The sequence below is a fragment of the Oncorhynchus mykiss genome, chromosome 17, assembly GCF_013265735.2.
Source record: "Oncorhynchus mykiss isolate Arlee chromosome 17, USDA_OmykA_1.1, whole genome shotgun sequence".
Taxonomy (NCBI): Eukaryota; Metazoa; Chordata; class Actinopteri; order Salmoniformes; family Salmonidae; genus Oncorhynchus; species Oncorhynchus mykiss.
This window is the reverse complement of record NC_048581.1, coordinates 16731805-16747776: the sequence shown is the minus strand read 5'-3', so window position 1 is coordinate 16747776 and position 15972 is coordinate 16731805. Positions and strand designations below refer to the sequence as shown.

Sequence of the window (15972 nt, the reverse complement as noted above, 5' to 3'; positions counted from 1 at the left end):
ACTCCCCCCTCCCCCTCTTCTCTCTGACTCCCCCCTCCCCCTCTTCTCTCTGACTCCCCCCTCCCCCTCTTCTCTATGACTCCCCCTCCCCCTCCCCATCTTTTCTCTGACTCCCCCTCCCCATCTTCTCTCTGACTCCCCCCTCACCATCTTCTCTCTGACTCCCCCCTCACCCACCCCATCTTCTCTCTGACTCTCCCCTCCTCATCTTCTCTCTGACTCTCCCCTCCTCCCCCTCCCCATCTTCTCTCTGACTCCCCCCTCACCATCTTCTCTCTGACTCTCCCCTCCTCACGCTCCCTATCTTCTCTCTGACTTCGTTTCCACAAACACTCTCTCCCTCCTCCCCCTTCACCTCCCCCTCTTGTCTTTGACTTCCTCTGTACCTGTGGCTGGGTGTGTACATCCTGTCCTACTTAAACACTGGACCAAATCAACCCCTAGGCTACATTCTAACTGGCACCCTTATTCCCTATATAGTGCACTATATACCCTAGAGGCCCTGGTTAAAAGTAGTACACAATATAAGGAATAGGGTGCCATTAGGAACACACTCCAAAGCCCCTCCACAATGAGGACAACAGTCTCCAGTTCAACTCTACTGGGAGCCCACAAGGTGTGCAGGGTTTTGCTCCATTTCTATTTGAACATCCTGTCCTAGTAAACCCAGGCCCAGATCAGCTCCTAGCCCCCTCTATAATAAAGCCCTAATCAACCCATAGCCCCCTCTATAATAAAGCCCTAATCAACCCATAGCCCCCTCTATAATAAAGCCCTAATCAACCCATAGCCCACTCTATAATAAAGCCCTAATCAATCCATAGCCCCCTCTATAATAAAGCCCTAATCAATCCATAGCCCACTCTATAATAAAGCCCTAATCAATCCATAGCCCCCTCTATAATAAAGCCCTAATCAACCCATAGCCCCCTCTATAATAAAGCCCTAATCAACCCATAGCCCACTCTATAATAAAGCCCTAATCAACCCATAGCCCCCTCTATAATAAAGCCCTAATCAATCCATAGCCCCCTCTATAATAAAGCCCTAATCAACCCCATGTCCCCTCCGTAATTAAGCCCTAATCAAACCCTAGCCCCCTCCGTAATGAGGCCCTATTCGTCCCTTAGCCCCCTCCATGATGAAGCCCGCATCATCCCTCATCAACCTCCGTAATGAGGCCCTAATCAACCCCTAGCCCCCTCCACCATGAGGACAGTGGTCTTCAACCTTGATCCTAGAAATCTAAACGGTGTGCAGGGTTTTGGTGCAGCCCAACACTAACACAGAACAAAAAGGCTGGCATATACTACAGGAGTATATCAAATATAGAATATATATTATAGAGAAAGATATGCACAAAGCTTGAAAAAGTGATTAAAAGCCTTGGGTTCTCTGGGACCAAGGTGGAAGAATACTGTGGTAGCACATAGCCTGGACGTCTCAATGGGCCCCAAAGGATTGGAGAGGCGTATGCAATATTGTAACAACTCCGCTCTCTGTGTAATCATCAGTACCATGATTTTACATGTTTTATATTTAAACCTTTAACTAGGCAAGTCAGTTAAGAACAAATGATTATTTACAATGACGGCCTACCAAAAGGCCTTATGCGGGTCAGGGGCATGGCAGCAACACAATGATCTTTATCTCAACTGTGTAATACTGTGTCTTCCAAATGATCACACACACACACACACACACACACACACACACACACACACAGGCAGAGTAACTTTGCTTGAACAATAAATGTAATCCATAACCACCTGAATACATCATAGATGTAGGATCTTAATTTGAGACAGTTTGCTATAGCAGCAACCAGAAATGTGAATTATAATGGACATTTTTTGTAGGGGTTGATACAATTTTTGTTAAGGCAAATCAAGTCTGATGAAGAGGAAATGACAAACTTTAGAAGCCTTATTCAACCTTAATTACACGACAAGTTTGCATTTTCTACTGTGCAGGAAAATTCTAAGCATTACAAGATTCGTCAAATTAAGATCCTACATCTGTATATGAATATTCAAAGAGAGCCTTACCTTACTGTATAGTGGACCTTCTTGTAGTCTCAGAAACACCGGCTTCTCAATGCTCTACGGTTGAGTTACGTTTCACTCTGAACTGAAGGACAAGTGCTTAATGATGAATTTCTCGTCTCTCTGCCACCGGATGATTCAAACCCTTTAATGAGGAGAAAAACATCTGACTGCCTTCTCTGAAAAGTAAATGTGTGAACAGAAAAGAGATTGTTGACTGAAAAGGGATTTCTGTGGTTCGTTAGTTTCAACTGAAACCACACACGTCATCAACGCTGTGATCTTGCTTCCCTTTATCAGAAGTGGGGGTGGAGAAATTTTTTTGTTGTAAAAATAAGTTCTTCTTTCGGTCTCTGTTCTTGTTTCTTTTTTCAAAAGCATCAGATATTACTTCTGCTATTGTGACATTTTAAGAAGTGTAAAATTATTTTTAAAAATTATTCCTCTGAAAATAACAGGTGCAAAAGCTTTGAAAATATCTTGATGTGAGTTAGGTAATGAAAGAGAACGAGCAAGAGAGAACAAAGACGTTTTGCTGCCATCTAGTGGACAAAGTATGAATAAAGTATGGCCTTGGCGTAACAACTAGTCGATTTTCTCCTCCACAAGAAACTGTGAAATGAGACTGTTCATTACATGAGTCTTCCTTCAACCGTATCCCGGTGCTTTATTTATACAGCAAAGAGAGGCATAAGTTATTATAGAACTTATTTTTAATATCAGATGTGTACAAGAATTCAACCATGTTATTTCACAAATAAAATGTAAAATCGGTGACGTTACAATATTGATATAACTACAGAATGTCTTAAGGTTTGTGTAGGCGTGTGGGGTTCAGCCCCATCCATCTGTGAGGACCAGACCCACACACTGTTTAGCAGAGGTACTGGATTGTCCAGTGGGGCCACCCACTTCCCCTCGTGTTGAGGAAATCAGTGATGTCATTGTCTGGTGTGAATGATAAGGCTAATGAAAGACTGACTAACTGACGTGAATTCAAACGCCAACTGACCTTCTATGACATGTGATCGTCACCAACCCCCTCTAGTCCAAACAGTAGGATACAGTTACCCCCAGACACTGATCTAAGGCTAGTTCTACATTGCTCCTTAAGAATTGAGAGTACGCTGATCCTAGATCTGTGGCTACGGGGTGGGGGTAAGGCAGGTTCTAACTATTGTCCAATAATCATCCAACCACAGCGAGCTTCCTCTCCCTCCCCATCCAAATCACACATTCCTCTTCCTCCCTCATTCAAACACAGGGGAGTGTTTCCCAAACCCCACAGAGATCACATGCTCGGGCACGGCGCGGGTGTACCACTCGGACCACGCCCCGTCGTACACAGACACCCCAGGGTGCCCGCACTCGTGGGCGGCGAGGGCCACGTGGCAGGCAGTCACACCCGACCCACAGGACACGCAGAGCGGGTGGGAGAGGTCGACACCAGCCAGGGTGAACATGGTCTGGAGGTCTTCACGGGGATGGAGGTGACCGGACGGAGAGAGGAAGGAGGAGAAGGGCATGCTGATGGAGCCAGGGATGTGGCCTGGCTCAGTATCTGAAAGAGAGGAGGAAGAGAGTGAGTGGATGACAAAAAAGGACAAACAGAGGGAAAGGGTTAGTGCTGCTGGGTGAATTTCCAGTCTAAAAATGCTCCCTCTTCCTGTGTCGTTTCCATGCCAATAGAGAATACTCAAGAGGTCAAAGTCCCCAGCCGGAGAGACACTTATAGGCAGATGAACACTGAAATGTGTGAAAGAGCACGTACATAATGTGTGTGTGTAGGACAACTTCAGAATAAATAAAGTACAGCCACATAAGCCCTAATCGCCATAGAGGTCATTTAGAACACTTAGAACGAATAGAGCGTGACAACAAGGTAGATTAGAACACCTGGAACGGCTAGAGCGTCACAACAAGGGGTATGCTCTAAACTGGTACAATACCAATCAAGTGCAACAGTCAAATCTACAGAATTGTATTCAGCCTACTACTATATGCTGCGTTTCCACTCTGTTCACTAGTGTGTGTGTGCATGCATGCGTATGGTACACAATTGTGCTGACAGATGTTCTGATTTATGACCCAACCTCCATGTTTGCTTATCAGCTTGTGCAAACAAAGGAGGCCTATGGCTTGTGTCTGCAAACGCCATCTTGTGCAAAGCCTTGCTTCCTCTGTCCTCGTCGCCTCAATTCCACTCAAAGCTTATCAGAGGAAAAGGACCGAAGGAAGGACCTTGGATCCTCTCCTCCAATGAGCTTTGGAGAGGAATTTAGGAAACAAGGACAGAGGAAGAAAGGATTTGACAGGCAGTAAGTAACATTTCAGACCAAGTGTGCATCCAAATATCGCACCCCATTTCCTACATAGAGCTCTGGTCCAAAGTAGTGCACTATGGGCCCTGGTCAAAAGTAGTGAACCATAGGATGCAGCCAGTGTACGAGGAGGAAGTCACACGTTCAGCAGCTCTGTGCCTCAAGGCCAGACGAAGTCCACATCCCATAGATAACACACCTATTATCTATCTCAACATGACAGCTGAGAGAAACTGGATCAACTAACATGAGCAATCTGTCAGTCTATTGTGTTGTTGATCATGGGTCAAAGCTCACTGGAGGAAGAGATCCGAGAGGATTGAAGGAGAGGAGTGGGCTTCTCAGTTGTCAGTAGTTGGTCTAGGCCTATTGATTATAGGTCAAAGGGAGTTGTTGTTTATGTTTACCCCCAAAGGGAGTTGTTGTTTATGTTTACCCCCCCAGTTGGAACCCTGTTGACCGATCAGCAGCATTGATCAAATGCTAAATGAGCTACTAATAAGGTGACATGAGCACACCTCCATACTTTAAGTTATACACCTATTGTAGGCTACACCTTTCTTGTGTCTCTTTTTTTTGCATTTTCTTAATTTTAACTCTGCATTGTTGGGAAAGGGTAAGTAAGAGACGTATTTACAGTGTGTGAGATACACACACTGAAAGTGCATTGATGTTGTGTGTGTGTGTGTGTGTGTGTGTGTGTGTGTGGCTCACTGTCTCTGGGTTCTGGATCCACCCCTCTGAATCTCCCCCCTGGTCTGGCATCGACCACCTGAAATTCTTTACTATCCAGGTTATCCAGGATGTCCTCGTACGTCTTTACCCAGGATCGGTTCAAAGAGGCCCTAAATTCGGTCTGCTCGGGTCGGGAGTACCGGTCACTCACTGGAAGTCCCTCGTTCGCCCAGTTTTTGAGTCCTCCATTCAGAACCGATACATAACTGTGGCCGAAAACTCGGAACATCCACCAAACTCGAGGCGCAGAGAACGCGCCGAAGTTGCTAGCGTCGTAGACCACGACGTGCGTATCGTTTCCAATTCCCAAATTTCCAACATAATCTGCAAAAATGCGCTCAGATGGCAGCATATGATCCAGCGGAGATGTTTTGTCGCAACACTGGTCTATGTCAAAGAAGGCTGCACCCGGGATATGCCTCTGTTTGAATTCGCTCTTGGCGTTGCGCCTGAGTTTGGGTAAGTACCAAGACGTGTCCAAGACGCGGAGTTTTGGTCCGACCCGTTGGTCTTTGACGGCATCGAGAAGCCACTTGGATGCGACGATAGCCCTCGCTTGGAGCGCCATGGTTGAACGTGTAATTCCCCACGTTTGCAAATGTGATACAGGTAGAACGAGAGACGGGTTTTATGGAGAAAGAGAGCTGTCCCAGAAGAAATAACACGCCCCCGTTGCACAGCCTGTAGTTACAGTTGAAAGTGAATGGGGGCGTTACCATATGGCCAACAGACATTCATCAAAATGAACAGTAAGGCAACTTTATATAAGTTGGAAACTCGGTATTTCCGTCATGTTTTTTATTTTATTCATATGGAATTGTGCGTAATTTGTAACATTTTATTTACAAAAACATATATAGACAAAAACATATAACAACTTAACATTTACAAACATTTCCAAAAACATTAATGGCATATTTTCCCACCGTACCCACAACAATTCAAATAGGATCAGATCATGAACTTTATAAAGCATGTATTTAAATCATGTCTAAATAATAATAAGGCTAAATAACCTCATTAACATGGCCTTGTGTGTTTTCTATGAAATGTCATCATGTTTCCAAACGCGAAAGGTATTTTGTAAACAATCCGGAACCATTTTGGGATGGTGCACTTTGAAAATAGTTTTCACCCGAGTAGTGATCCCCAAACACTCTTCGCCGGATGTAGAACTCACATGTTATTTTTTTTACAGAAGCAAGATAGTTTTGCTAGATTTGCTGGAGAAATCTTAACGTTTACTCACATGTTTGTTATTTAAAAAGTAAAGTGCATATCAACATGTCGGCATCAATGATTCGGAGGGGACTGGAGTTGCTAAGCGATGACATAAAAGGTAAATTATCTACAGTAACCACGGTTTCATTAGCTAGTTGGGTCATTCCTACTTTGAGGTGCATTTTCTGCCCTTATGAAATATCAGTTCTTATTTCGTGTAAGTGTGGATTCCAAAGGCTTTAAGTATAATGTCAGGTGTTATGTACCTTAAAAACACAAAAATATGGATTCTGAAAGGGAATTCTATGCATTTAAAAAAATAAATGTCATAGGATGTTGGCGTTTTTGCCACGTCCCCAGTTGTTATTTATCTACTTCCACAAGAAATATAAGCCATAACATTTATAACATCTTTAATCATTAACGTTTTTTCATGATCATTGTATTTATGATATATTTTCTGTGTTTCCCTGATATCACTTTCCACCCTTTTAGTTTGTTGTAATTCTCCATTATAGAAAACAACCCCTTCCTACAATGACACCACATTCAGGAAATGTCATCATTTCTTTGATGGGAAAACTATGGTAGAAGGCTAAATAAATATAAACACGTAGTTTTATCTGTTTGTCCATGTTTCATGTTAGTCTGTAGGTCCAACTCATAAATGTTCACCCTGTTAGGCTAAATTATATAGAGAGAAAAATATATGTGATAAGTTAATCCTGTTCAAGTGTTCACCATTATGCTCAATCTTGCTCATTCACAGAGCTATGGGAAATTTAGGCTAAACATTTCAGCCCAGTTAGGATTATGCACCTAACAAATTGGAAAATGCACCCAAAACGTTCCTGAGCTTGACCAGTATGTTTTTCAGAAACTTAAACATCCTTTTTCTGATAGGAAAAATAACGTGTGTGTTCTAAAGTTTTGAGGTCCAAATGGCACTGCATTGTAGGAATGACTGAGCTAGCTATGTTAGCTTCAATGCCACCAAGATAGTGTCCAGCACAATATAAAAACTAAATAGATACTCTCTTGGTTGCATCAAAGCTATAGCTATCTATGAAACACCAAGGGCACAGGTTGAGAGCAGTTCATGACAATTCAATTGGCTTTCCAGACGTAGATCTTTTAGTTCTGTGATGTTCCTATTTATTGCAGATAAGCGACATACAGCTAGCTACTTTGCATAATATAATTACCGAAATGTTACAGCGTGAAAGAAAGGTGCATTTCATACGTGTTGTAGTGAGACCCATTCTTCAAGTAAAATTGTATTTGTCACACGCCCCGAATACAACAGGTGTCGACTTTACCGTGAAGCGCTTACTTATGAGCCCTTCCCCAACACTGCAGAGTAAAAAAGTATGAATAAAATATATAATTAGCTTTTAAAAAAGGAGGAAAATAGTAGCTAACACAGTGGAATAACAATAACGAGGCTATATACAAGCAGTACCAGTACCGAGTCAATGTGCAGGGGTACGAGGTAGTAATATGAACATGTAGGTTGGGGTAAATGTGACAAGGCAATCAGCATAGATAATAAACAGGCTAGCCGCAACACGTGTGAAAGTGTATCTGTGTGTGTGTGTAGTGTGTTGTGAGTGTGCAGAGTCAGTGCACAAAAAAAGGGAGGGGTCAATGTAAATAGTCCGGGTAGCCATTTGATGAACTGTTAAGCAGTTTCATGGCTTGGGGATAGAAGCTGTTCAGGAGATGTTTGCAGCAGTAGAACTTTGAGGATCAAAGTTGCCAAATCTTTTCAGCTTTCTGAGGGGGAAGAGGTGTTATCGTGCCCTCTTCACAACTGTGTTGGTGTGTTTGGACCATGTTAGGGTTCACATTGTTACAGTATTTATTCTATGCAAAGTAGTGTCATCTGTGCTGACACTTCCTGGTCACCACTGTGTGCCTATTTACACATGACCTATTAGCCCATGTGAAACATCCCTAGACAGACCACATACACAACACACATGAGCAGATAACATAAGCAGTCCAAAATGTCTCCTACACAAATGTCTCTCTCTCTCTCGCTCCCCCTTTCTCCCTCCGCAGTGTCAGATGGTAGCAAGAAGCAGAAGAGCGCTGCCAAGAAGAAGCACACACCGAGCAAGGTTGAGTTGATGGGCCTGGTGAGCACCAACCGTCAGGGCGTCAGCAGGCAGGTCCGGCGGCTGCAGGGGCGTCTCGGTCCGGGGAAGAGCAAGGCCACCGTCAAAGACAAGAGGATCAAGTCTGCTGTGGGTGAGTGGCTCAACGCGTTCAGAGGCACAAAGTATTTCTGTGCACTGTGCAGAAAAATGAACGCATTCATTTGTGTAGGGGATGGTCTGGTACATATTAATATAGTCTAGTTATTCTATTGCTATGGTCTCTGTTCATGCTATTTCTATGTTCTGGCAACTAGCTAGAATGTTTGTTTTTTCTTGGGTTGAGGATCATGCTCTTCTCTTAGCTATTTGTTGACGTGTGTGTCTGAAGATGAAACTAGTCTGTCTGTGAAATTGGTGTCAGTGTATCAGCTTCCTGGTGTAGTCCAGGGGAATTCAACTCTTACCCTACGAGATTCTGAGTCTGCTGGATTTCTGTTCTACCTGATAGTTAATTATACCCACCTGGTGTACCAGGTTTATTTTTCTTGTAATATTTTATTTAACTTTTTTGTTGCAGATATTTATTGTTTTTTGTGTAAAAAAAAAAAAAAAACTTAACATTTACATGAATACATTTCCACAAACATTAATGACATCACACTTGTTCAGACCCACATGTTCCCATGGTATCCACACCCAATGTTGTTTCTCATATGTGTAAGACTATACCCTATGTGACTTTGTGTTATGGTGTCCCAGGTCTAAATCAGTCCCAGATTAGAGGGGAACAATGAAAAAAATGCAACTGGCTTTGAGGTCCACAGTTGCATTTGAGGGGACTAGTGTGTCTGTGAAGCTGATGTCAGTGTACCAGCCTCATGGTCTAGTCCAGGGATCATCAACTAGATTCAGCCACGTGACAATTTAGAATGTTATTTTTTCTTGAGCAGATGGTTACGGGGTCGAAACATAATCACAAATCATTTAGACTGCAAGTTAGTGGTGTAAAGTACTTAAGTAAAAATACTTTAATGTACTACTTAAGTTGTTTTTGGGGGTATATGTACTTTACCGTAATATTTTTAACTACTTTTACTTAAACTCATTCCTAAAGAAAATCCTGTACTTTTTACTCCATACGTTTTCCCTGACACCCAAAAGTACTCTTTACAATTTGAATGTTTAGCGAGACAGAACACATTTATCAAGAGGACATCCCTGGTCATTACTACTGCCTCTGCTCTAGCAGTCTGAGTGTTGGAAAATGCCCCTGGCTATCTGTAAATAAAATAAAAAAACACATTGTGCCTACTGGTTTGCTTAATATAAGTAATTAGAAATGATTCATCATTTTGATACTTAAGTACACTTGAGTCATTTTCTATTAAGGTGTCTTTACTTTTACTCAAGAATGACAATTGGGGACTTTATCAACCACTGCTGCAAATTGACCGCAAGAAGTCCAAACATAACATATGACTAAAACATGATCACTTCAAACCTTGCTTACATTTGTATACGATCACATACAGGAACTCTTTATTATATGTGGGAAAACTTTGGAACTTGACAATGAAAATCACTTGGAGCTGATTGGCTTTTTGTTTTTACAGTCTGTCCAATAATAATAATGGAATGCTAATCAAATCAATAGAATCACACTGTCTGTCTGTAAACTTGGTGTCAGTGTGTCAGCCTCATGGGCCGACTCCTTACCATCCTCTTTTGTCTCCATCTTGTGTTTCCATAGATTATGCGTAGGCCTTCTGTGCAAACTCCTCAGGTCATATCATTTAGTGTCTGTGTCATGGACTTCGTCTTGACCTCTGATCTGTCATGTCTTTGTGTTTCCAGAGGAGTTCAGGAAGAAGCAGGGGAAGAGCCATCTGAGCTCCAACCTGCTGTACTTCCTGGGGACGGGCTTCAGAGCTACAGACTCCGACACTATGAAGGTAAGAGACAGTCTGACAGTTCAAATGTCATGCCCTCTAACTACTACTACTACTACTACTACTACGGAGGATAGTTGGTTGAGGTCTTTGGTCCCTGTCATGACTTTTGATTGATTTGGTAAAATAACTGTAGATACACGTGGAAAAATGTTTTAACACTTTGAAACGGAAATCAAAAAAGTAGTGTTTTTTTATTTAATTTTATTGGAAAGGTCCTATCCCTGTTTCAGTCAACTTTTCTTCTAAGCGCCTTCTAAGCGCCCTCTTATGGGTGAATCACATAGTCTTCATCATCTTAATTTCTTAGACTGTCTCCCTTCTTATTCCCCTTCAGATCGTCAACCAGAATTCGGGCCGGCAGTCTCGCCACCGTCCGGACCGCACGGTCAAGAAAGCCTCCGGGGAGAAGTCTGTGTTCACAGAGGATGAGTTCCAACAGTTCCAGAAGGAATACTTTGGCAGAACTGTGGAGGAGGGTAACTAGACAGATTCTAGTTCCAGAGACTTAAGGCTGCATTCCAATTCCAGAGGTGTGCGCTTCACACTCCTTGCCATGGATTGCTAATTTCACCATTGTTAAAGGTCCAATGCAGCTGTATTTCAATATCGACTATTTTATGGGTAACAATTAAGTATCTTACTGTGATTGTTAATTTTTGACCGTGTTATTTAAAAAGAAAAACACCTTCTTTGCAAAGAGCAATTTCTCAAACAATTATCTTCCCATGCCTGTCTGGGAGTGGTCTGAGTGGGGAGGGAGAAAACTAGCTGTTATTGGCAGAGAGGTTGGAACTCTCTTATTTACCTCCTGGTTATGTCACCAGGCAGGCCAAAACTCCACCTCACCAAAACAGGCTGACATTTTAGGCAGTCTTTTCAAACAGCTTACTCTAACAGGGCATTTTCACAGTATTATTCCAACCTCCTAGGAGAGGGGGGGGGGGGGGGGGGGGGGGGGGGGGGGGGAACAGTAAAATCACATTTTGGACTGCACTGGGCCTTTTTAAATCCATGGGAGAATGTGAGTTCAGTTCCAGAGCCAATGAGGACTTGGTAAAGAGATTGGACACTTGACTGACTTTAGTTTTTGTCCAAAGTACTTCACTTTGGACTTGGAATGTGATACTGCGCTTCATGGACAACATGTGACTGTTAAGTGGCCTTGAGGCTCATTCCCAACTTGTTCTATTCATGCAGGAGAAAATAGTCAACTTTCAGAGAAACAAAAGTATTGTTTAAAACTTCATTTTCTACTTGTCTTCAAATCGATTTTCAGAGAATTTCTTGTTTCCTTGTGTTGACAAGATGAAAGGACAATGAACTAGAGGATGCTGTTTTATTAAGTGAATTTTCAGAAAGTAAATGTCGTGTCCCTTTGATTTGTAAACGATGAATAAATGTATGTAGAACACTGTCATGAAGCCTACACAAACTGAAGCAGCAGTAGGGGTGTGACGGTCATGACATTTTGTGTTAGCCGTTAACTGTCATGCAAATCATTGCGCTGTCACAGTTATTTACCATGAACATAAACATGTGTTGTATCTCCGGCCATACAAGTTGCTGATGTGTGCCTTTGGAACCGCTACATTTAAACAGTAATAATTCCATTTAATATTGACCATCACGAAAATGCTTCATTGTTTAGGCACATCTTAACTAAGAAACATAATACAAATAAAATGTATTTCAACAGAACGGAACAGCATATTCTGGGTGTATAGCCCCTGTATGTCAGGCTTACGCTGTTCTGTCTATGCATGATACTCCCACCCACTCAAAGTAATTTGACGGACGAAGATGATGCATAGTGAGGTCAGACAATGTAACATTGACAATGACATCATTACAAAGGCAATAGAAATTCACATGAAACAATTCATTATGCTGTATATGCCATTTAGCAGACGCTTTCATCCAAAGAGACATGCAGTCATGTGTGCATACAGTTTACATATCGGTGGTCCTGGGAATCAAGCCCACTACCCTGGTGTTACAAGCGCTGTGGTCTACCAATGGATTGAATTTGAATAAGCTGAATTCTGAGGATAAATGGTGATGGGAGTGCATCATCTTTAATCGGTGGTGTAGACTAGAGAATTCCATTATGAATCGGCCCAACTCTCTTAGGCTGTGTTTACACAGCCACCCTAAAAACCCAAATCTGATTTTCTTTATAGACAATCTTTTTTTTCTGAATGTCCACACCTGATCCATATCCGATATGCACATTCACACTTAATGTAGCCTCTGAAATAGCACACCAACATTCCACTGTTCCTTTAAAATTTGGGGTGGTTGTCGTGGTAACGACGGGTTGTAAAAAATAATCTATAATAATAATTTATAAGTAAAACAAAATCTGATCTGAGTGTCCAGACCGTTCGCGTGTAGAGAGCAAGTAATAGTAGTCCCAATGGCGTCTTTTTGTATGCACTAACTCAGTCATGGTTCGTTGGCCAACACCTATTGAACCCTTTCTGTGTTTACAAGTATTGCCCCACGAGGGCCAATTCATTTTCCCCTTAGGAATGGCTGAACGAAGCACAGGTAACTCATTTCAAGCTGGCGAGATCTATGGAGGATTGGGTTAGTACCAGGTTAGAGATCCACATATGGATGTGGTATAAATCGGAAGTCAAAAGATCAGATTCAATGGCTGTGTTATTTTTCACTAGTTGAAAAATGATCCGATGTAAAAAGATCTGATATGATTGGTCAAAAGACCAATTAGTGTAAGAAATATATCTGAATTGGCCTGCCTGTGTAAACACAGCCTTAATAGCCTACAATGCTCTGGATAGAGGTAGGCTAACATCATAATTAAATATGGTGCAAGCACAGTGAGGTCAAACAATGTAACATTGAGTTTTAAAGGCATCACACTCCCACCCAGTGACATGTACTAAGAGGTGGGCCATAGAGAATGATAGAGGCCTCTAAGCAGCCAAAATGCAGTTTTAGCATGAGCAGTGCCATTGAGTGATTCCACCCTTTTAAAATAGTAAACTGGGTGGAGATTCCTATGGGTTGTAGCCTCTATCTGGCGCTGGTTAGGATAATTAGGTTAAGGTCAGGAAAAGAGTTAGCTAAAAACTATCAACGTTTGATGTCAAATTTGACAAAAGCTGTATCCAGTCTAGATATGACCGTATCAAGGTGACGATGGAGAAAGACCTGCCTTTATAGGCACTGACCCCAGAATAAATATATCGCAGGTGCAGCACATAAATGAACCAGTCTCCTCTCTGTTGGGAGAATATCAGTGAGAAACTGCTTTGTGACAAAAGACTGACATCTGAAATGGTAAGGGTCTTATCTGTGGAATAGTAGGACTCCGAGGCTGGTTTGATTTAACAATTCATGTGTTGACTGAATGAGAATATTTGGAAATGTACCATACGTGCAGTAGATGGAATACAGACCGTGGGACATAGGACGCCTTCGTTAGCGGCCGTTCAAAAAAGCTGGTCAAACAAAGTAGATATTCGTCAAATCCGACGTGACTTGTGTCCCAACAGGCCCATAAGGTTACTAAAATCCGATGTCGCTGTTTTTGCTGCATAATATCTAGAAGTTGTCTAATTACCAATATATTTAGATTAAAGTAGTAACGGTTATCGAAGCTGTTTGCGATGGATGAAGATACTGAACTTGTAAAATCAATCAGATATTGACTGAATTATATCACACAATAAAACATTACTTGCATGGACAAACAATTGATTTCAGGCATTTGTTGAAACTCAGGTAGGCCTATTACAGTTATTGTAAAGTTTTATTTTATGACACAAATCAGGAGTGCCTCCGGTATTTTATGAACGACTCTTCTACCGATTCGATTCGGCCAACGACGTTCACCAAAACAATCGGCTCAGAAAGAGCCGTCCGTTCGAGATCGACCCATCATTAGCCAACAGCGCGCAGATGCAGCACGGGTAAACTAATCTAGGCTACATGATTAGATTATTTTGGGTAAAAGCGAGAATACGTTTATTTATCAAGCATCGGTCACCAGAATAATACCCTTAAATACATGTCATTGTGTCCATGGCATATTTAATGTAAATACTGTAGAATTCCATTCATTCCTATGGAAGACTGCGCCTACTGGGGAGTGCCATTATGGCTGACCTGTTGCTTCAAAGCCTTTCAATGGCCAATAACGCACAGCATCACCAATCAAGGGTTTATATTCATCATTGATTTGGCCCCATGTTCCTAAAACACAATAACTACATCAAGCTTGTGACTCTACAAACTTGTTGGATGCATTTGCTGTTTGTTTTTGTTTCAGATTATTTTGTGCCCAAAATAAATGATGGTAAATAATGTACTGCCATTTTGGAGTCAATTTTGTGAATAGAATGTTTCTGAACATTTCTACATAATGTTGACGCTAGTATAATTACAGATAATCCTGTATAATGAGTAAGAAAGTTGAAGCACAAATATCATACCCCCAAGACACGCTAACCTCTCACCAATAACAAGGGAGGTTAGTATATTATCATTATTAACATTTCATTCAAGATTCTGTAATCCTGGTAGAGCATCCACATCATGTAGAAATGTTCAGAAACTCAGTCCCACTCCTCCAACAGTCTTCACCTCTGGTGCCCCACCCAAGGAAAAGCTTTCTGGGCAACCCTGAGGAAAGTGACCCCCTGATGAGATGGAGAATTGGTTCGCCCTCTGTATCTCAGATACACTTGACCCAGGGGTTGGTGAAGGCAGGGTAAGACACTGTCCATAACTCAAGAGATTCAAATCAACCCACCCCCTCTGCCCTCAGAACAGCTTCAATTTGTCATGCTATGGACTCTACAAGGTGTCAAGTGTTCCACAGGGATGCTGTCCCATTTTGACTCCAATGGTTCCCACAGTTGTCAAGTTGTCTGGATGTCCTTCGGGTGGTGGAGCATTATTGATACACACAGGAAACTGAGTGTGGAAAAACCCAGCACCGTTAAAATTTGACACAAACCGGTGCGCCTGGCACCTACTACCAAACCCTGTTCAAAGACACTTAAATATTTTGTCTTACACGTCCACCCTCAATGTCACACATACACAATCCATGTCTCAAGGCTTAAAAATCCTTATTTAACTTGACTCCTCTGGTTCATCTACATTAATTTGAAGTGATTTTAACATGTGACATCAATAAGGGGTCGTAGCTTTCCTGGTCAGTCTATGTATGGAAAGAGGTGTTCATAATGTTTTGTATTCTCACTGTACATGGTCTTAAATTCCTTTGTTTGAACTGTATTTTCACTTTGTCTCCCATTGACATCAATGCATGGCTAAATGCATGGCTAAGTGACCATTCTACTTGAGTGGCGGTTACATTTCTCCCCAGAGTGCATGGTCTCTGAAATGACTTGAATATCTTTTTTTACTCCTCTCAGGCCACCTTCTATTGTTGACAGAGAGGAGTCCAGTTCAGCTACACAGGAAATGTGTTCGGTGAGACAAAATGAAAGCATCACAGTCAGTCAGCTCTAAATAGGAAATTGGCCCCAAGTGGCATTTTCTTTTTCAATGTAAAAGTACACTGTCTCTACACAGGAAGAAAACATAAAGCGCTCTGTTT

General features: G+C 42.0%; 2 protein-coding genes across 3 annotated transcripts; one reads left to right on the top strand and one right to left on the bottom strand.

The window, feature by feature from the left end:
• Positions 1 to 2688: 2688 nt before the first annotated feature.
• On the bottom strand, positions 2689 to 5796 carry LOC110494916 (3-mercaptopyruvate sulfurtransferase). The gene is made up of 2 exons (XM_036949150.1): positions 5081 to 5796; positions 2689 to 3606 (listed from the first exon to the last, which is right to left on the bottom strand). Exons 1-2 carry the CDS (start codon positions 5667 to 5669, stop codon positions 3296 to 3298), a joined length of 900 nt encoding a protein of 299 aa, XP_036805045.1. The 5' UTR covers positions 5670 to 5796; the 3' UTR covers positions 2689 to 3295.
• Positions 5797 to 6244: 448 nt separating this feature from the next.
• LOC110494933 (active regulator of SIRT1) lies at positions 6245 to 11280 on the top strand. 2 transcript variants are annotated; one of them, XR_005036855.1, is made up of 5 exons: positions 6245 to 6440; positions 8387 to 8575; positions 10279 to 10376; positions 10711 to 10927; positions 10961 to 11280. XR_005036855.1 is itself a non-coding variant. In XM_036949154.1 (4 exons), exons 1-4 carry the CDS (start codon positions 6386 to 6388, stop codon positions 10858 to 10860), a joined length of 492 nt encoding a protein of 163 aa, XP_036805049.1. In that variant the 5' UTR covers positions 6245 to 6385; the 3' UTR covers positions 10861 to 11277. The 2 variants fall into 2 exon arrangements, 1 of the variants encoding a protein (XP_036805049.1); XM_036949154.1 differs by having other exon boundaries at positions 10711 to 11277.
• The last annotated feature ends 4692 nt before the right edge of the window (positions 11281 to 15972 follow it).